This window comes from Hyla sarda, chromosome 6 (assembly GCF_029499605.1).
Source record: "Hyla sarda isolate aHylSar1 chromosome 6, aHylSar1.hap1, whole genome shotgun sequence".
Classification (NCBI taxonomy): Eukaryota; Metazoa; Chordata; class Amphibia; order Anura; family Hylidae; genus Hyla; species Hyla sarda.
The window spans coordinates 238590926-238613059 of NC_079194.1; the positions used below are offsets into that span (position 1 = coordinate 238590926).

At 42.1% G+C, this 22134-nt stretch overlaps 1 protein-coding gene across 5 annotated transcripts in view; it reads left to right on the top strand.

The window, feature by feature from the left end:
* VWCE (von Willebrand factor C and EGF domains) overlaps window positions 1-22134 on the top strand; it is a 153693-nt gene that overhangs the window by 42649 nt on the left and 88910 nt on the right. For all 5 annotated transcript variants that reach the window (XM_056526735.1, XM_056526736.1, XM_056526738.1 and 2 more), the window contains 6 exons: window positions 2080-2208; window positions 11184-11303; window positions 11395-11810; window positions 11887-11977; window positions 12113-12195; window positions 21030-21117. In XM_056526735.1, coding sequence (XP_056382710.1) covers window positions 2080-2208; window positions 11184-11303; window positions 11395-11810; window positions 11887-11977; window positions 12113-12195; window positions 21030-21117 — 927 coding nt within the window. The remainder of the gene's footprint in view (window positions 1-2079; window positions 2209-11183; window positions 11304-11394; window positions 11811-11886; window positions 11978-12112; window positions 12196-21029; window positions 21118-22134) is intronic.

Consider the following 22134-nt stretch of genomic DNA (forward strand, 5'->3'; position numbering starts at 1 on the left):
ATAACAGATGCCGTAATAAGAGTCCTTAGAAAAATTTTACAAAGGCAAATAATCTTCAAATGTCGGGGTGCCTCACCAAAGACAAGGCATAGATTTAGGATAATCATATATATATATATATATATATATATATATATATATATGCCTCATTGGTTGGGAAAATGAACCCCTGTCAAGTCCTGTAATTTAAATAAAGCCATCCCAACATGTTTACCCCAAATATAATGATAGTTTTCATCAGGGAGCAAATACAGGATTCAAATAAAACCATATACATAATTAACTAGATGACATGAATTCGTAAAAGGTCATTTTAAAGTAAGAAATAGATACATCAGTCGAATGATTGACCACTCACTCAGATACCCAGGTGTATGATGGTCGTGGTTGGGACATCTATGTTCGAGTTACAGGAATTGACAGGGGTCATTGGTCCAGCCGTAGGTGCACAGATCTGTGTTTTATCTGTAAATGGTGGCACAGAAATATATAAATTAATAATTATATATATATATATATATATATATATATATATATATATATATATGTACAAATAGAAGGCAACTGCAGCACACCAACTTAAAGTGCAAGGAAGTGATTTATTCCAGAAAATACAGGCAACTGCTTGAAAATGGTGGTGTGAGGCCACAGAAACGTTGCCTGTATTTTCTGGAATAAATCACTTCCTTGCACTTTAAGTTGGTGTGCTGCAGTTGCCTTCTATTTGTACCTACAAGTATTGGATCCAGGACCGGGATCCCTGAGACCGCTTGCAACCATTTACTTTTTCTTCACTTCAACCTGGGAGTGCTGCTCTACAAATTTCTTATATATATATATATATATATATATATATATATATATATATATATATATCCGACCTGCATATTTTGCCTTGGGTGAGGCACACCAATATTTGTATAATTTTCGTTACTGTATCTGTTTTTTATTGCCTACCTATTAAATGTTAAGTTTTATTAGGATCTTATGATTTATAAGGTCTAAATGACTTGTAGACAGGGCTGCTGTATCTATGGGCAGAGTTTTCCTTATAAGTTATATTTTGGGACATTGTAGTGATAAAATTGTGTATCTAAGTTTATCATGTTTTAAAATGAATTTTAATGGTTTTATAACTATGCAGTTTTCCATATATTTTTTAAGGTGGTGGAAGACAAAAAATAGAAAAAAAAATGTAATGGGCTCATGTCCTTGATCTTTTTAGATCCTGTCAATGCCCCTGATTGGTATAATACTGTACACTACAATACTTATGCTTATGTATAACGCTGACGCAGATCCTATTATCAAACAGTGGACATACCTCCGGGAACAAAGCAGGATAAACGGGCACTGAGACTAGGTGAGTTACTAAGGCATTGTGGGAAAATACATTTTATTAGTAACTCACCTAGTTTCAGCACCCGTTTATCCTGCTTTGTTCCCGGAGGTATGTTCACTGCTTACCTAGCGTGGAGTGGCTGCAGAGACCTTGTCATTCTTCACATGTTACCCCATGGTTGTACTTGGATTGGAGTACAACCGCTCGCGGTAAGTGCAATCCACACTAAGCGTTACCATATACTGAGGGTAATACACCACAGAGCACATCCTGTTCTTTAGTTTTTCAGCAGATCCTATTAGGTCAATTAGGAGGGACTAATAGATTTACTAATCTTGGGGCCTTCATTAGTCCCCCAGATGCTATGACAACTGACCACATGCCATGACAACCCACCAGCACCCCACCATTGCATCATGCAGGAGGAGAGCATTGGGCTAAAAAAGGAAGCTACCTTTCTTTGTTCAAACATGCGGCTGCATACTGTGGGTGGCATTTAAGAGGTTAAATGGATGGAATCAGAATTGTCTCCGATCTTGTCCATTCTAACATCTAGTCATAATATTTGAGATGGGGCAAGTCATGATTGATTACATATGTCCTTAGCAGTAAAAGGGTTAAAGGAATTGTCTTTTTCCATCAATCAAATGAATAGGTAACCACAATGTTATGAACATGTGATACGTGTGTTAATTGTGATTAAAATAGTATTGTTAAATTTTTTTTTTTTCCCCAAGACATAAATGAATGTCGCCGACCAGGAACATCTCATCTTTGCCAACACTTCTGCCACAACACACAGGGAAGTTTCTTCTGTTCCTGCAGAACTGGGTTTGCCCTTAGTGCAGACAGAATGACATGTGTGGGTAAGTCATTTGTGGAAAATTCTATTTAATAATTTTCATTTACAAGAACTTCTTGCTGTTTTATACCACGTGTGCACAGTACAATACCCCTTTGTCTTTTGTAATGGCACACTATGTAAATATACAAGGTGCCAAAGACATTAGGAAAATTGAGTTGCAACACTTTCAGTACTTAATGTATTATTGGCTGAGTACCCGACACTGCCTTATCCTTGTGGGGGAGGAAAAGCAACAAAGTAGGAAGCTTTTGTTCTCATATCCTGTCCTTAAATACTGACCCCATATCCCCTCCTCATAGCCAGACCGCTTCATATTCAGACCTCACATACTGTCCTTATATTTTGTTCTCATATCTCGACCTCATATCTTGACCTCATATCCCAACCTCATAACCCGACCTCATATCCCTTCCCCATATTATGTCTTCATATCCCGTCCCCATATCCTGTCCCTATATCCCACCCTCATATCCCGTCCTCATATCCCGACCTCATATCCTGACCTTATATCCCAACCTCATATCCCATCCCAATATCCTGTCCTCATTTCTAACCCTCATATCCTGTTTTCAGGTGGGACTGAGTTGTGGTAAAGATATTGTAAGCTGAAAATAAAAGGGGTGTGGCTTAAATGGTGGGCGTGTCTTTGAAAGATGGGGTATGGCATGCAGGGAGGGTGTGCTTGCCAGTGACTGACACATTCACCAGGAGATGCAGAGCGGAGCTTGTGGAGTAAGGCATTAGAAGTCCTATATACTGGCAGGGGACCTGAAACAAAAACCCCATCCTTCACATATCGTGGTCGGTTAGAGGTTATTTTACTATTATATATTTTTATTTGACATATAAGTGACATGTGACCAAGTATTAGCAAAATATCTTCAGCCGTATGGAAGTTATGCTGGCACATACATTTCCCATAGATTTACTTTAAACAAAAACCCCGACCCTCGGTAGGTTAGGGTAAAATTAACTATCTTATATTTTTAGTGGACATATACAGTACAGACCAAAAGTTTGGACACACCTTCTCATTAAGAGTTTTCTTTATTTTCATGACTATGAAAATTGTAGATTCACACTGAAGGCATCAAAACTATGAATTAACACATGTGGAATTATAGACATAACAAAAAAGTGTGAAAATATGTCATATTCTAGGTTCTAGCCACCTTTTGCTTTGATTACTGCTTTGCACACTCTTGGCATTCTCTTGATGAGCTTCAAGAGGTAGTCACCTGAAATGGTCTTCTCACAGTCTTGAAGGAGTTCCCAGAGATGCTTAGCACTTGTTGGCCCTTTTTGCCTTCACTCTGTGGTCCAGCTCACCCCAAACCATCTCGTTTGGGTTCTGGTCCGGTGACTGTGGAGGCCAGGTCATCTGGCGCAGCACCCCATCACTCTCCTTCTTGGCCAAATAGCCCTTACACAGCCTGGAGGTGTGTTCGGGGTCATTGTCCTGTTGAAAAATAAATGATGGTCCAACTAAACGCAAACCGGATGGAATAGCATGCCGCTGCAAGATGCTGTGGTAGCCATGCTGGTTCAGTATGCCTTCAATTTTGAATAAATCCCCAACAGTGTCACCAGCAAAGCACCCCCACACCATCACACCTCCTCCTCCACACCATCACACCTGTGAAGTGAAAACCATTTCAGGTGACTACCTCTTGAATCTCAACAAGAGAATGCCAAGAGTGTGCAAAGCAGTAATCAAAGCAAAAGGTGGTTACTTTGAAGAACCTAGAATATGACATATTTTCAGTTGTTTCACACTTTTTTGTTATGTATATAATTCCACATGTGTTAATTCATAATTTTGATGCCTTCAATGTGAATCTACAATTTTCATAGTCATGAAAATAAAGAAAACTCTGAATGAGAAGGTGTGTCCAAACTTTTGATCTGTACTTTAAGTAACAGGTGACCGAGTATTATCGAAATATCTCCCGTTGTTTGAAAGTTACACAGTAACATATATTTCTCATAGACTTGCATGGGACTTTAAATAAAAACCCTCACCCTCACAAATGGGGGTGGGTAAGGGTTAAATTACCTATCCTATGTTTGTTGTTGACAAATAAGTAACATATGTACCAAGTTTCATGTTAATATCTTTAGCTGTTTGGAAGTGATGCTGGAACAAACAAACATATATACACACACATACATACACACTCACATTGGCCCTGATATACTAAGTGTTGTGTAGGTTTCTTTGTGGGTTTTAATTCCCTACAATTTATTTTCCACAGTATTTACTAAGGTTTCCCTAAGTTTTCCACTTTCCCTACATTTTGCTTTTTTTTACACATGCTCTGATCTGGGTTTTCCTCAGCTCAAATCCACCACATTTTCTGTGGAAATCTTAGTAAATAAGTAGTTTTTTTGTGAAAATGTGGGGGAGACGCCCCCTTTTTGGTGGCCATGCCCCATTTACCCGACAACCTCGGGTTTTCTGAGTAAAATGGAGAGTTTGTCGTGTTTTTTTAATTGTGGCGCAAATTCTGGCACAGACAGAATTTCTGGTGCAATGCTCCAGAATCTGGCGCACAGCCCAACAAAACATGCCGGGTTTGCAATAGTAAATGAGGGCCATTGAGTTTTATATATATATATATATATATATATATATATATATATATTTATATATACATATAGTTTTCCAGCTCTTATTCCAGTTTTAACCCCTTCCCGCTATAGGACGCATGCATGCGTCCCAGCACCCGACACGTTCGCGTGATAAGACGTATGCATTAGTCATAATGATCTCCGGCACTGCCGCGGGCAGCACAGGAGATCGGCGACGGGACCCGGCTGTCAATCACAGCCGGAGTCCTGCCGCAGCTGCCGGAGCCACGATCGCGCCGGTCCCAGCAGCTTTAACCCCGTAGATGCCGTGATCAATCCTGATCATGGCATCTATGGTGTTGACAGGGAGAGCGCTCTCCCCCTGTTCACCAACGGCGGGTCGCCGTTGGTTGCTATGGCAGCAGGAGGTCAGATCAGTATAACCTGTAAAAAGCGTAAAAAAATTTATACAAAGTTCTTCAATAAAAGTATGAAATGTAAAAAAAAATAAAAAGAAAAGCCCATTTCCCAATAAAGGCCCTATATTATCACCAAAAAAGATCAAAAACACAAATCATATACATAATTGGTATTTCTATGTCCGTAATGACATGTACTATAAAACTATAATGTAAATTATCCCGCACGGTGAACGCCTTAAAAAAAATACATAAAATAACCGCAAAATTCGCCAATTTTGGTACAAATAGTTAAATAAAAAAAGATCAAAAGATAACAGGTATGGCAAAAATGATACCAATAAAAAGTAGAGCTCATCCCGCAAAAAATAAGCCTTTACTCAATGGCGTCAAACGAAAAATAAAAAAAGTTACGGCTGTTGGAAAATGAACGGCATAAAAATAATTTTGCTCAGAAAAGGAAAAAGAACATAGAAAGCTACATAAAATGGGTATCGCCATAATCGTACTGACCCACAGAATAAATATAACATCACTTTTACTGCACAGTGTACACCATAAAAAAAAAAAATTTAAACGCCACAAATTGCTGCACGTGTAAACAAAAATGCACCACTTATATGAAGTACAATATGTCACGAAAATCGCTCCGCTCAGAAAAAGCGTTCTAAAGTTATTACCATTTAAAGAGACACATGTCAAATAAAAAAAAAAAGAACATGGTCATTGAGGTAAAAAATGGATCCGTCCTTAAGGGGTTAAGATATGTTCTTAAGTGATCCTAACACGGCCAAAGCCTTTGTTAGTCATTTAAAAGAGGTAGATGTCACCAATGTACTACAACAGTGAAGCATCCCCCCAAAAAAACACCTCTGTTAGGGTGCATTTGTACCACATTTCCGAGATCCGGCTGCTTAATCTGGCTGGGAAATTTCAAATCCGGCTTCTGCCGTATCCCATTTGCATACCACAGTTTTCAGTCCGGCCACAAAACCGGATACGGGGCAAAAATGAGCCGACCGGAGTCATATCTGAGAGAGAGAGAGAGAGAGAGCACCACTCTCACTTACTGGACTTTGTCCATGCCTGTTCTTCAGCTTTGAAGGCCATGATTTTATAAACCCCTAGAGTACCCGGTGTTGCCCAGTTTTTCCTTCCTCATTCTTGTTGGGGAGGAAAATCAACAAAGGAGGAAGCTTTTGACTTCATATCCCATCCCCATATATTGTTGTCATATCCCAACCCCATATCCCATCCCCATATCCCATCCTCATATCTCAACCTCATATCCCGTCTTCATATCCCTACCTTATATCTCGACCTCTTATCCCGTCCTCATATCCCATCCTCATATCCCGTCCTCATATCTCGATCTCATATCCCGACCTCCAATCCCATCCTCCTATCCCATCCTCATATCCCGTCCTCATATCTCGACCTTATATCCCGACCTCCTATCCCGTCCTCCTATCCTGACCTCATATCCTGACCTCATATCCCATCCTCATGTCTCAATCTCCAATCCCCACCTCATATTTCGACCTCCTCTCTTTGTGACATGGGGTGTGGCTTGCAAGCTGGATTGACCCATTCACCAGGAGATGCAGAGCGCAGCTTGTGGAGTAAGGTACTGGAAGTCCCATATACTCTCATGGGACTTGAAACAAAAACCCATCTTTTATTTACCGTATATACTCGAGTATAAGCCGAACCGAGTATAAGCCGAGACCCATAATTTCAACCCAAAATCCCAGGAAAAGTTGTTGACTCGAGTATAAGCCTAGGGTGGGAAATACATCATCCCCCGTGTCATCATCCAGACCCGTCATTAACATCCTCATCATCATCACCGCCTGTCATCATCCAGACCCTCATCATCATCACCTGTCATCATCCCCTTGTCATCATCCCACACATCCCCCCTTCATCATCCCCTTGTCATCATCCCACACATCCCCCCTTCATCATCCCCTTGTCATCATCCCACACATCCCCCCTTCATCATCCCCTTGTCATCATCCCCACCCCCCTTCATCATCCCCTTGTCATCATCCCACACATCCCCCCTTCATCATCCCCCACATCCCCCCTTCATCATCCCCTTGTCATCATCCCACACATCCCCCCTTCATCATCCCCTTGTCATCATCCCACACATCCCCCCTTCATCATCCCCTTGTCATCATCCCCACCCCCCTTCATCATCCCCTTGTAATCATCCCACACACCCCCCTTCATCATCCCCACCCCCCTTCATCATCCCCCCCCTTCATCATCCTCTTGTCATCATCCCACACCCCCCCTTCATCATCCTCTTCTCATCATCCGCCCTCAGTGGTCTTCAACCTGCGGACCTCCAGAGGTTTCAAAACTACAACTCCCAGCAAGCCCGGGCAGCCATCGGCTGTCCGGGCTTGCTGGGAGTTGTAGTTTTGAAACCTCCGGAGGTCCGCAGGTTGAAGACCACTGCGGCCTTCGACATCATCCAGCCCCCTCTCACCCCCCTTTAGTTCTGTACAGTACTCACCTCCGCTCGGCGCTGGTCCGGTCCTGCAGGGCTGTCCGGAGAGGAGGTGGTCCGGTGGGATAGTGGTTCCGGGCTGCTATCTTCACCGGGGGCGCCTCTTCTCCGCGCTTCCGGCCCGGAATAGAGGCGTTGCCTTGACAATGACGCAGAAGTACGTTGGCAATGAACGTACCTCTGCGTCGTTGTCAAGGCAACGTGACTATTCTGGGGCCGGGCCCGAAGCGCTTAGAAGAGGCCTCCCCGGTGAAGATAGCAGCCCGGAACCACTATCCCACCGGACCACCTCCTCTCCGGACAGCCCTGCGGCACCGGACCAGCGCCGAGCGGAGGTGAGTACTGCACAGAACTAAAGGGGGGTGAGAGGGGGCTGGATGATGTCGAAGGCCGCAGTGGTCTTCAACCTACGGACCTCCGGAGGTTTCAAAACTACAATTCCCAGCAAGCCCGGACAGCCGATGGCTGCCTGGGCTTGCTGGGAGTTGTGGTTTTGAAACCTCTGGAGGTCCGCAGGTTGAAGACCACTGCGGGTGGAGAGTTCACTCGAGTATAAGCCGAGGGGGGTGTTTTCAGCACGAAAAATCGTGCTGAAAAACTCGGCTTATACTCGAGTATATACGGTAAAGGTGTAGGTAAGGGTTAATTTAACTATCATATCTTTTTATTCGACATATAAGTCATATGTGTACCAGGTATTATGGAAATATCTCCAGCCATACGGAAGTTATGTGGTAACATGCATGTCCCATTGATTTGCATGGGACTTTAAATAAAAACCCAGACCCTCACAAATGGGGGTAGTTAAGGGTTGAATTAACTATCCTATATTTAAAGTGGACATATAAGTAACATGTGACCAAGTATTCTCAAAATATCTCCAGCCGTTTGGAAGTTATGCAGTAACATATATTTCCCATAGACTTGTATGGGAATTTAAACAAATAAGGCAAATAAGGGTGAGTAATGGTTTAATCACCTATCCTATCCTATGTTTGTTGTTGACATATAAGTAACATGTGTGCCAAGTTTCATGCTAATATATTCAGCCGTTTGGATATGATGCTGGAACATACATATACACACACACACATTTAGTTTTATATATATATACAGTACTAGCTGAGTACCCGGCGTTGCCCGGTTTTTCCTTCCTAATCCTTGTTGTGGAGGAAAATCAACAGAGGAAGCTTTTGACTTCATATCCCATCCTCATATCCCAACCCCATATCGCGTCCTCCTATCCTGACCTCATATCCCGTCCTCCTATCCCATCCTCCTATCTCGACCTCCTATCTCGACATCCTATCTCGACATCCTATCCCATCCTCCTATCCCGTCCTCCTATCTCGACCTCCTATCCCGACCTCCTATCCCAACCTCCTATCTCGTCCTCCTATCTCGACCTCCTATCCTGTCCTCATCCCGTTCTCCTATCCCGACCTCCTATCCCATCCTCCTATGCCGTCTTCCTATCCCGACCTCCTATCCCGACCTCCTATCCCGTCCTCCTATCCCGTCCTCCTATCCCGTCCTCCTATCTCGACCTCATCCCGTCCTCGTATCCCGTCCTTGTATCCCGACCTCCTATCTCGACCTCCTATCCCGACCTCCTATCCTGACCTCCTATCCCAACCTCATATCTCGTCCTCATATCCCGACCCGTAATATGTGTACCAGGTATTCCAGCCGTATATCCAGCCAATATCTCCAGCTGAACGGAAGTTATGTGAGAACATACATTTCCCATTGATTTGCATGGGACTTTAAACAAAAACCCCGACACTCACAAATGGGGGTAGTAAAGGGTTAAATTTCCTATCCTATGTTTGTTGTTGACATATAAGTAACATGTGTGCCAAGTTTCATGTTAATATCTTTAGCCGTTTGGAAGTTTTTGTGGAACATACACACATACATGCATACATACATACACGCACACACATTGAGTTTTATATATATAGATATAAAATTCAATGTGTGTGTGTGTGTGTGTGTATGTTCCAGCATCACGTCCAAACGGCTAAAGAAATGAACATGAAACTTGGCACAATTGTTACTTATATGTCAACAACAAACATAGGATAGGTGATTTAATCTTTACCCACCCCATTTGCCAGGGTCGGGGTTTTTGTTTAAAGTCGCATTCAAATCTATAGGAAATGTATGTTCCCACATAACTTCCGTACAGCTGGAGATATTTCAATAACACCTGGTACACATATTAATTATATGTCAAATTAAAATATATGATAGTTAAATTAACCCTTACCTACATCCTTATCTAAAAGATGACTTTTTGTTTCAAGTCCCATGCAAGTATATGGGACTTCCAGTACCTTACGCCACAAGCTCCGCTTTGCATCTCCTGGTGAATGTGTCAGCCTGGCTTGCAAGCCACACCCCCATATCACAAAGACATACCCACTGTTTAAGTCCCACCCCTTTTATTATCTACCCTTTTTGTGCATCGGTCTGGCTTGCAAGTCACGCCCAGTCCCACAAAGCCACGTCCCCTTCTATTTTCCGCTTACAATATCTTCATCACAAATCAGTCCCACCTGTGGACAGGATATGAGGATGGGATATAAGGACAGGATATGAGGATGGGACATAAGGACAGGATATGAGTATGGGATATGAGGTCGAGATAGGAGGACGGGATATGAAGATGGGATATGAGGTCAAGACATGAGAACGGGATATGAGGTCGGGTATGGGGACGGGATATGGGGTCGGGCTATGAGGACGGGCTATAAAGAAGGGATATGAGGTCGGGATATGAGGACGGGATACGAGGTCGAGATAAGAGGATTGCGATATGAGGTTGGGATAGGAGGTCGGGATGTGAGATCGGGATATGAGGGCGGGATATGAGGTTGAGATATGAGGACGGGATATGGTTACGGGATATGGGGTTGGGATATGACAACAATAAGAATGGGATATGAAGTCAAAAGCTTCCTCCTTTGTTGATTTTCCTCCCCAACAAGGATTAAGAAGGAAAACCGGGCAACGCCGGGTACTCAGCTAGTTTCTATATAAAGGAAATAAAATTTTCTTATGAAGTATATTAGAAAGGTTAATGTTTTGCCAAGATGTACAACATATCAAACGTTTTTATATCTGACAGTGCTCATTTAAGCAAGCCCTATTCGTATTCATACCCCAAAGAGATTCGGTGTAGTAGCAGGTAAAGCATTTCATAATTCAATATTCTGGCTAAGATTTGCTGTCTGTCCTCATGCTAAGCATCTTTGGGTTGCAATCAGTTTGGAAACCCTTTTCCACTACCATCTTAGAAACCCCTGACCAAGTACTGATCAACTTCAATGGTCTAAAGGGTAACTTGAATGAACATATGGATGCAAACATGAAGTCACAGAAATGTATGGGTGACTACAACTATAGTCACCAGATTAATTAAGTAAACAGGGCATAACTTTACCATATTTTCTTTTATAGATGTGAATGAGTGTGTGGCGAATACCACTCTTTGCTCCTCAGGGAGCTGCATTAATACTCTAGGGTCTTACATCTGCTCCTGTCCTGCTGGGTTTTTGTCAATCAATGGAGGTTGTTCAGGTAACACATTCTATTACAACATTTTACTGTGACCAAACATTTATCCAATAAGGTAAAACTTAGTAATAGTTTGTCTCCATATATCATACAGCGATATCTATTGAGGTGCAGACGGTGGGCTTTCTACAGGCAGTGCACAACTTACCAGAGATTAGGCCAACATCCCCAACAGCAGTAAGCCATGGGGCACCTCCAACCACTGCGATGGTTACAATGGTCAGTAGTACTATAGTAGGAGAAATGTTTACCACAATGTCTACCTCAAAACCACAAGCTGCACCGACAAATGTGGATCCTGTGCCACCACCTCAGCATCTCAAAATGGGTCATTCACCACTAGCTCAAAAATCCTCAGGAATTTCCCATATGCCATTGAAAGAAAGTATACTATTCCCAACTGGAGCCCCCACTACGCTGCACACAAATCTACACTGTTGGCATAACAAAGAATTACGACAGACCGGCAGCTCATGGACAGAAGCAGAATGCATGGATTGCACCTGCCAGGTAGGGGATGAAGTATAAAGATTTTGTTTTCTTCTTTGATCTATAGAAATACTGTCTCAATGAATGCATGTTTCAGGAAGGTACCATATCCTGTGAAAGAAGAATATGTAGCCCCAACTGCTCGCATCCTGTCCTGCACCCAGACCGCTGCTGTCCTACATGTGATGGTGAGTAAACATGGAGGATAATATTTAATATAGACTTCATTAATAGAGGCTTTTCTTTTATACAGCTGGTTTAGCCCTGAATAAAGCTTCTAAGACGTGGGCTGTTGACCATTATATACTTGTGGTCTGTTGCAGGGTGCTTTTTCGAGGGGACATTGAGGGCAGATGGAGAACTTTTCCCCACTTTCCCAGATAACTGCACAATATGTATTTGTTTGGTAAGTTACATAAAAGTGCTGGACAGTAAGTATTAGAGGGGTATTACGGAAGACAAAACTTGCTTTCAAATCAACTGCCAACCTGATATACAAATTTGCTAATTATTTCGATTTAAAAATCTCTATCCTATAAGTACTTAGTACCAGCTGCTGTATGCCCTGAGAGAAGTTGTGTATTCTTTCCAGTGAGACACAGTGCTCTCTGCTGCCACCTCTGTCCTTGTCACGAACTGTCCAAAGCATAAAGAAATCCCTTTAGTGTACCTGTCCATCCTGCTCTAGACAGTTCCTGACACAGACAAAAGTGGCAGAAGGGAGCACTGTGTCTGACTGAAAAGACTACACAACTTGCCCCAGAGCATACAGCAGTTGATAAGGCTTATTTTTTAGAAATATAAGTTAATTACACATCTGTATAACTTTCTGGTACCAGTTAATTTGAATACATTTTTTTATTCTGCTGTACCCCTTTGAGCATTATAGAATAGAGTACTGGTTTAGCTGTATTTTCTTCATTCTCCCCTGCTTTTATATATTTACTAGCTGATTACCCGGCGTTGCCCGATTTTTCCTTCTTAATCCTTGTTGGGGAGGAAAATAAACAAAGGAGGAAGCTTTTGACTTCATATCCCGTCCTCATATATTGTTGTCATATCCCCTCATGGTATCCCGACCTCCTTTCCCGTCCTCCTATCACGTCCTCCTTTCCTGTCCTCATATCTCGACCTCCTTTCCCATCCTCCTTTCCCGTCCTCCTATCTTGACCTTCTATCCCGTTCTCCTATCCCGTCCTCCTATCCCGTCCATCTATCCTGTCCTCCTATCCCATCCTCCTATCCCGTCCTCCTATCCCGTCTTCCTATCCCGTCCTCCTATCCCGTCCTCCTATCCCGTCCTCCTTTCCCGTCCTCCTATCCCGTCCTCCTTTCCCGTCCTCCTATCCCGTCCTCCTTTCCCGTCCTCCTTTCCCGTCCTCATATCTGGACCTCCTTTCCCGTCCTCCATTCCCGTCCTCCTTTTCCGTCCTCCTATCCCGTCCTCCTATCCAGTCCATCTATCCCATCCTCCTATCCCGTCCTCCTATCCTGTCCTCCTATCATGACCTCCTATTCCGTCCTCCTATCTCGACCTCCTATCCCGTCCTCCTATCTCGACCTCCTATCCCGTCCTCCTATCTCGACCTCCTATCCCGTCCTCCTAACTTGACCTCCTATCCCGTCCTCTATCCCGACCTCCTATCCTGACCTCCTATCCCGTCCTCCTATCCCGTCCTCCTATCTCGTCCTCCTATCTCGACCTCCTATCCCGACCTCCTATCCCGACCTCCTATCCTGACCTCCTATCCCGACCTCCTATCTCGACCTCCTATCCCGACCTCCTATCCAGTCCTCCTATCCCGTCCTCCTATCCCGTCCTCCTATCTCGACCTCCTATCCCGACCTCCTATCCGGTCCTCCTATCCCGGTCCTCCTATCGCGTCCTCCTATCCCGACCTCCTATCCCGACCTCCTATCCCGTCCTCCTATCCCGACCTCCTATGTCGACCTTCTATCCTGACCCGTAATATGTGTACCAGGTATTGAAATATCTCCAGCCGTACGGAAGTTATGTGGGAACATACATTTCCCATTGATTTGCATGGGACTTTAAACAAAAACCCCAACCTTCACAAATGGGGGTAGTTAAGGGTTAAATTAACTATCCTATATTTTAAGTGGACATATCAGTAACATGTGACCAAGTATTATCGAAATATCTCCAGCCGTTTGGAAGTTATGCAGTAACATATATTTCCCATAGACTTGTATGGGACTTTAAACATAAACCCCGCCCCTGGCAAATGGGGTGAGTAAGGGTTAAATCACCTATTCTATGTTTGTTGTTGACATATAAGTAACATGTGTGCCAAGTTTCATGTTAATATCTTTAGCTGTTTGGACGTGATGCTGGAACATACACACATACACACATACATACATACATACACACACACATACATACATACACACACACATTGAGTTTTTTATATATAGATTTTCACACTACTTTTATAGTGCAATATAAAGTTTGTTCTTGTAGTAGAAATAATGATTGTCGGCACTCACCACATCTTCATAACAGGATCTTCTTTATTGATACTCACATAGACATCTTAGGGGAGGATAAACGGGGTGTACAGCAGATAAGGCTACAGCAGCCATTTCGCACTGACTAGTGTTTCATCGGGCCTCATTTCCACTGAGAATCACAGATACACTTATACAGGTGCAGTAAAAAGACAACCAATCATCTAACTCTTACACATATCACGTGATCAGCGACGTCAGACTCAGGAAGTCAGGTAAGTTGTACAAATGAGCTCATATCTAATCTATCATAATGTCCAAGGGGGCCCCTTGCGTTAGTTTTAATGATCCACTTAGTTTGTTGTAACAATTTTGTATCTCTTAACACTCCAGGTTTCACATTAACTCTTTCAAATCCTACAAAATGGGATCCTCTGTAAGAGAAAATCCTTTTGGATCTATAAAATGAACACATTGTCCCCACTCGGTTTAAATTAAAATATTGATAATGTATGAAAAGAACAGAATGGAAAATGGAGAAGGAAAATATGAACAGCCAAGAAAGAAGAACCCCAATAATAGTCAAAACTAACAATTCAATACAATATATATATATATATATATATATATATATAAAGGAAATATAAAAGGGATGACACCGAGGAAAGGAAGAAAGAGGGAAAAAATCTTAAGTTTACAACATATAATATATACTTTCCGACCTTACAAGTATCCATAGAACTGGACCACTAGTATCCTCTTGTTAATAATGTTCATACCCCTCTGACAATACTGCTCGAATTTAATACAATATAACTTTTGGCAGCGCTGCAGTCCCCGTATTCTGGGAGACACTTGTGTTTTCAGAACTGGCTATGCACGCGCCAGAAATGAATGAACCGCTGCGATAACATGATTGTCACTAACAAGGGTGCGCATACACACACAAATAAAATAAGATCTGACTATCAACCAGAGTCTCTTATATAATGAATAATAAACAAGAAGCGGTGCACTTTTATACTTTTATAAGAAAACTCAGACTGTGAGGATTTTAAAAAGTTGTGTTTTGTGTTTTTATGAATGAATCACACGTCAGTAAGCAGTCAAGTCAGTAAGGTTTATGACACTTTTTTTACACACACCGGCGGCCGATTCTGGCACCCAGTTTTTAAGTCTATATATACTATGTGTAATGTCTGTATGTACTTCTGCCGTAGTCATTGATAAAGAGGTAATATACCTCGAAACGCGTCTGACAAGGCAAATAAAAGAAATCTTGGATTATATACAAGTCCACTCTCAAGTTACTATCACAAGCGGTATGCACCGGCCACCCGGAGATTTTTTACCACTGCCTATCCTGAGAAATTTACAGATCGAGTGTGAAGTGCATCCACTCGAGAAAGTCCGGACTGCTGCACCGCTATCCTACTATGACAAGAGGCTTATAAGGTCGCTGTTCCAACCTAACAAGGTGAGCAGCTATCTTAGATTACTCACCCTGCACACCAAAAGGGCCAAACATACTGCTCAATGAGAAGCTCTGTCTTTTGTTTTTTCCTACCTATAGTATAAATCCTACAAAACGCAATCCTTCAGGATTCCCCTCATGGGAAATCAGACAAGGGGCACCTTTGTCCTTATGAATCGAATAAAAATGTTCTCTAATACCTACAAATAACTGTCTGATAGTCTTCCCCACATAGTAGAAACCACATGGGCACAAAATGGCATAAACAGTGTATTAAGAATGACATGTCATCAGCCCTCTTACAGTATGATCTATACCTCCAATCTTCAAGTATTTGGCACACATATTACATTTGGAAAAATTGCAATTCTTGCATTGGAAATGACCTTGAGGAACCAGATCTCTGATCTATGCTTTTTCTCTTTTCTGTTGTTTTTTAAAACAATTTCTAAGAACATCTCCTATCATTTTTTTTATATGCTATAAGTGGCCTTTTTTTTAATACTATTGGTTTTAGATTTTTATCTGCTTCCACAATATACCATTTTTCCCTTACATCCTGTTCAATGCTTACGAGTTTTAAAACGTAAAAGTAAATCTTCTATCGCTCTGATGTTTCTGCTATTGTATTTAAAATCACATCCCTCTCTTTTGAATCTGCTCTCATGCTGCCCGCTTTTATTAAACCCTCCGGATATTGACTTTCCCTTAACCTTCTTTCTAATTCCTCAGCTTGTTGGTGGTAAGTATTCTTGTTTTTTATTTTTAGCCTGATGTATTGACCGTAAGGAATTCCTTTTTTAACTTCCATGGGGTGTGAACTCCCATAATGTAGCAATGTACTCCTAGCTTTTTTTTCCTACAACCTTTGCTCAGAAGAGTATTATCAATAATTTTCAGCCTCATATCTAGGAATTCAATCGATTTGCCGCCAAATTGGCCTGTGAAACTCATATTAATGGTATTACAATCATTAAGGTATGACACAAATTCTGAGGACTGGAATTCAGTGCCTGCCATATTATCAGAAAGTCATCTACAAATCTAACATACGATTAAATGTATTGCAATAACAGATTTCTTGAATAGTAGACATGACGTGCTTCTAACATGGCAAAAAACATTATGGCATAAATACAGCACACCGGTGTCCCTATAGGGGTACCGGTGTCCTGCCTATACCAGTTGTCATCATATTTAAACATGCTATTGGATAAAATGATAAAATAGACCTTATAGCCTCACAGACAAATACAAAAAAGTCTTCCGATTCTTCTGTACATTGTAGAAAATCAAAAATAGCCTGCACACGCGCATCATGAGGAATGCAGGTAACATAGTAACATAGTTTATAAGGTTGAAAAAAGACCAGAGTCCATCAAGTTCAACCTATAACCCTAATAAGTCCCTATTGAGTTGAGTTGATCCAGAGGAAGGCAAAAACTCATACTAGTGGTAAAAATTCCTTCCCGACTCCAAATATGGCAGTCAGAATAAATACCTGGATCAACCTTCTGTCCCTATAAATCTAGTATCCATAACCAGCAATGTTATTACTCTCCAAAAATGCATCCAGACCCTTTTTGAACTCTTTTACAGAGTTCACCATGACCACCTCCTCGGGTAGAGAGTTCCACAGTCTCACTGCTCTTACAGTAAAGAACCCCCATCTGTGCTGGTGTAGAAACCTTCTTTTCTCTAGATGTAGAGGATGCCCCCTTGTTATAGATACAGTCCTGGGTGTAAATAGATTATGGGAGAGATCTATGTACTGCCCCCTGATATATTTATACATAGTTATTAGGTCGCCTCTAAGCCTTCTTTTTTCTAAACTTCGTCCACAGATCCCAGGCTCCAACCCTCTTATCAGTGTAAATAATTCCCAATTTGCATCAAATGACTGGTATCTTTAATATACGAGGGAGTCTCTTGCAACAGCGAGAGTAATGAGACAAGTGCTCTGTCACTGAACCGACCTCCGCAACAATAGGTCTGCCTGGGGGCCGGTCCAGTGACTTATGCACCTTTGGTAGAAAGTACCACCTAGCTGGTTTGGGAGACAGCGGGATCAATTTCTCTGCATTCTTCCAGGATAACATACCACTGGTTACTAGTTTACGAAGAAAGGACTTTAGATTATCCAACATTCTTGGTGTAGGATCAGTCAGAAGTGGAGTATATGTTGTACCGTCCGACAACTGACTCTTGGCTTCTTTGTTTTAATACTCTTTAGACAGTCCACAACAACCCCCCCCCCCTTATCTGATCTAGTTATTATAATATCTTCTCTTATTTTTAATTTCTCTAACACTCTAACTTCCTGAGGTGGTAAGTTTGGTATGAATGGAGGATATAGAATGGATTTCACTTCTTTCAGTACAGCTAAAAATTATCAAGAAAAATTACCATGTGTTCTACATTAACTTTAGTAGTAGGATCTTCAAACTCATAAGCCAACATTTCTGTGCATTCCCTCTCCTAATCTGTCAACTCTGGTACAATGACGAATCCCAAAGGACCAACCGTAGTAGGAATATCTCCTTCATTCAAGATTTACTCACTAGGTGGTTATTGGAAAAAAACTTAAACAAATTGCAGGAAAAAACTTTTTTTTTATATCAACTGGCTCCAGAAAGTTAAACAGATTTGTAAATTACTTCTATTAAAAAAATCTTAATCCTTTCAATAATTATCAGCTGCTGAGGTTGAGTTGTTCTTTTTTGTCTGGCAACAGTGCTCTCTGCTGACATCTCTGCTTGTCTCTGGAACTGCACAGAGTAGAAGAGGTTTGCTATGGGGATTTGCTTCTAAATTTGGCGGTTCCCGAGACAGGTGTCATCAGAGAGCACTTAGACAGAAAAGAACAACTCAACTTCAGCAGCTCATAAGTACTGAAAGGATTAAGATTTTTTAATAGAAGAAATTTACAAATCTGTTTAACTTTCTGGAGCCAGTTGATATATATATATAAAAAAAGTTTTTTCCTGGATAACCCCTTTAAATGGGTATTCCGGCTCTAAGACATCTTATCCCCTATCCAAAGGGACCCCCGTGAACTTGCACACAGCACCCCGTTACAATCAGTCCCCTAGCATGTTCGCTCCGGGTCTGATTACTGGCGATCATGGAGCCAGAGCATTGTGACGTCACGGCTCCACCCCCGTGTCACATCACACTCCGCCCCCTCAATGCAAGCCTATGGGAGGGGTCGTGACAGCTGCCACGCCCCCTCCCATAGGCTTGCATTGAGGGGGGGCGTGACATCACACGGGGGTGGGGCTGTGAGGGAAGGCTATAGGAAAAAAGTAGCTAAGAATACATTGCTACATTATAAGAGTTCACACCACCTTGAAGTTAAAAAAGGAATTCCCAGTCAGGTCATCAGGCTAAAAAGAATAAATAAAAACAAGAATGCTTACCATCAACAAGCTGACCAATTAGAAAGAAGGTTAAGGGAAAGTCAATATCAGAAGAGTTTAATAAAAGCGGGCAGTGAGAGCAGATTCAAAAGAGAGGGATGTGATTTTAAATACAAAAAAGACCGAAACATCAGAGCGATAGAAGGTTTACTATTACATTTGATAACTCCCCCATGAACAGAATTATTGAACAGGCTGCAAGGAAAAACTGGTATATTGTGGAAGCAGATGAAGATCTAAAACCCATTGCAATAAAAAAAAGCAACTTAAAGCATATAAAAAACTAAAACGATAGGAGATGTTCTTAGAAATCATTTTAAAAAGCAACAGAATAGAGAAAACACATGGATCAGAGATCTGGTTCCTCAAGGTCATTTGTAATGCAAGAATGTGTGCCAAATACTTGAAGATTGGAGGTATAGATCATACTGTAAGAGAGCTGATTACATGTCGTTCTTAATACATTGTTTATGCCATTTTCTGTCCATGCAGTTTCTACTACGTGGGGGAAGACTTTCAGACAGTTATTTGTACGTACTAGAGAACATTTGTATTCTATTCATACAGGTCAAGGTGTGCCTCGTCTGATTTCCCACGTAGTAGAAGTGTATGAGGGCAATCTCAAAGTATTGCGTTTTGTAGGATTTAAAAGAGTTAATGTGAAACCTGGAGTGTTGATACAAAATTGTTACAACAAGAAACTAAGTGGATTATTAAAACTAAGGCAATGAGCCCCCTTGGACTTAATGATAGATTAGATATGAGCTGATTTGTATCACGTGATATGGTGTAAGTTAGGTGAAGTGATTAGTTGTATAAGGCTGGGTTCACATATATCAGGCGTCTGGCACAGTCCGGCGTGCACCGGAGGGAAACTGATGCTAGAACTGATCCCGTTCATTTGAGTAGGACAGTTCACAATCATCCAGTGTCTCAATTCTGATGCCAGATGTCTGGACATGTCGGAGGCCACCGGACAGGGAAACGCAGCTTGCTGCGATCCCCTGTCCGCCGTGCAAAAACAATGGATGCTGTATGCGATACAACTGATTACAGCTTGTCATCAGTTGTGGCATCAGTTGCATCCAGATATAGGTTGAGTTAACCTATGCCGGATGGTACCTGCTGGATGCCGGAACCAAGCCTAAGTGTACCTGCAATTCAAAGTGGAAATGAGGCCCGATGAAGCACTAGTCAGTGCGAAACGGCTGCTGTAGCCTCATCTGCTGTAAACTTCCTGTTTATCCTCCCCTTAAATGTCTATGGGGGTATCAATAAAGAAGATCCTGTTATGAAGATGTGGTGAGTGCCGCTAATAATTTTTTCTACTACTAGAAAATATTGGATTTTTACTGGAGCACTAGTCAGAGCACCGCTATACACTTATGTGATTGCATGTACCTTCCTTCCGAGATGTACACCTGGACGCCACTGTCCTAGCAGTGCCGAACTATCATTCCTGTTCTATATTACAATATAGAGTTTGTCACTATGCACGTCTATCACTGTTAACAATAAGGCTTACAATATCATCTCTCTATCTTTCATACACACTACAGCCAATTTTATAGGAGGCCAACTGAAGCCTTGTTTATATCATTATCAAAGTCTGCATTTGGCATATACCCTGGCAAAAGCTTTGCCTTTATTCAGCTATATACAGTAGAATGCTTCAGAAGTCACAATTGGACCTTGGAGGCCTTTGCCTACAGCAAGCCAGGTTTCCTTTCTCACTGTTTGCTTTCCTGATTGCCTTCTGTACTACCTGTGTGATGTTTATTGTACTGTTTTCCAGGCTGTATTGCGTCACAAATATGAGATGTTTCCATTCCTAATAACATGTTGATCTATGGACTGTTGTGCTTAATATTGCAGGCAGGAAATATCACTTGTATTCCACCCGTTTGTCCACCTGTTTCGTGTTTTGAGCCATTCATGTCAGATTGCTGTCTGCGGTGCCCAGGTATGTACTATACATATATACAGGGCTGGTCTTTGGGATGCATTGCTCCAGCAAGTGAAAGCGGGCAACTAAAATGATTAGTAGTGTACTCACTGCAGTATATACTATAGAAAACCAAAGAAAAACAAATTATGGTAAGCACCCTATTGTAACCTTGGCGGTTGGCAGCACCAGCGCACAGCATGCCCTACTGCTTACCTCTGCCAAGCCGAACGGTCAGCTTATCTTCCTCGGTGCGGACTCTGGACATTCTCCCCTGTACTGTCGCAGGTACCGACAGTTTATGGCCCCCGTTAGGGGCCGCACGGGCTGTCTCATTATGGATCTGTGCATATCCCTGATTCCTGTCCTCCCCAATCCTTGCCAGACACTACCTATAAGAGAACACTCCTCCCTTCCTGTAGTGCCTGAGCAATAGGGTTGTTTGTCTACAGTGAAGGTAACAGTAACATAGTTCATAAGGTTGAAAAAAGACTTGAGTCCATCAGGTTCAACCTATATCCCTATTAAGTCCCTGCAGAGTTGATCCAGAGGAAGGCAAAAAACTCTCATACAAGAGGTAAAAATTACTTCCCGACTCCAAATATGGCATCAGAATAAATCCCTGGCTCAACATTCTGTAGATCTAGAATCCATAACCTGTAATATTATTCTCCAACAAAAATGCATCCAGACCCCTTTAAAATTCTTTTACCAAGTTAACCATGACCACCTCACCAGGCAGAGAATTCCACAATCTCACTGCTCTTACAGTAAAGAATCCCCATCTGTGCTGGTGTAGAAACCTTCTTTCCTCTAATCGAAGAGGATGCCCCTTTGTTATAGAGGTATTTGGTCGTTTCTGCCTTAGCCTGATCCCTCGGTACCTGTCTGCTTCTCCTGTGTATGAACGGGATTGTCGACCACACTATATGCCTATTCAGGACTGCTGCATCTGACTCTGTTGCTGCACTTAATCCATCTAAAGCGCCAGTCCATCCCACTTGCCTGGTTCCCCCGGTGCTTGGCAGCTAGGCC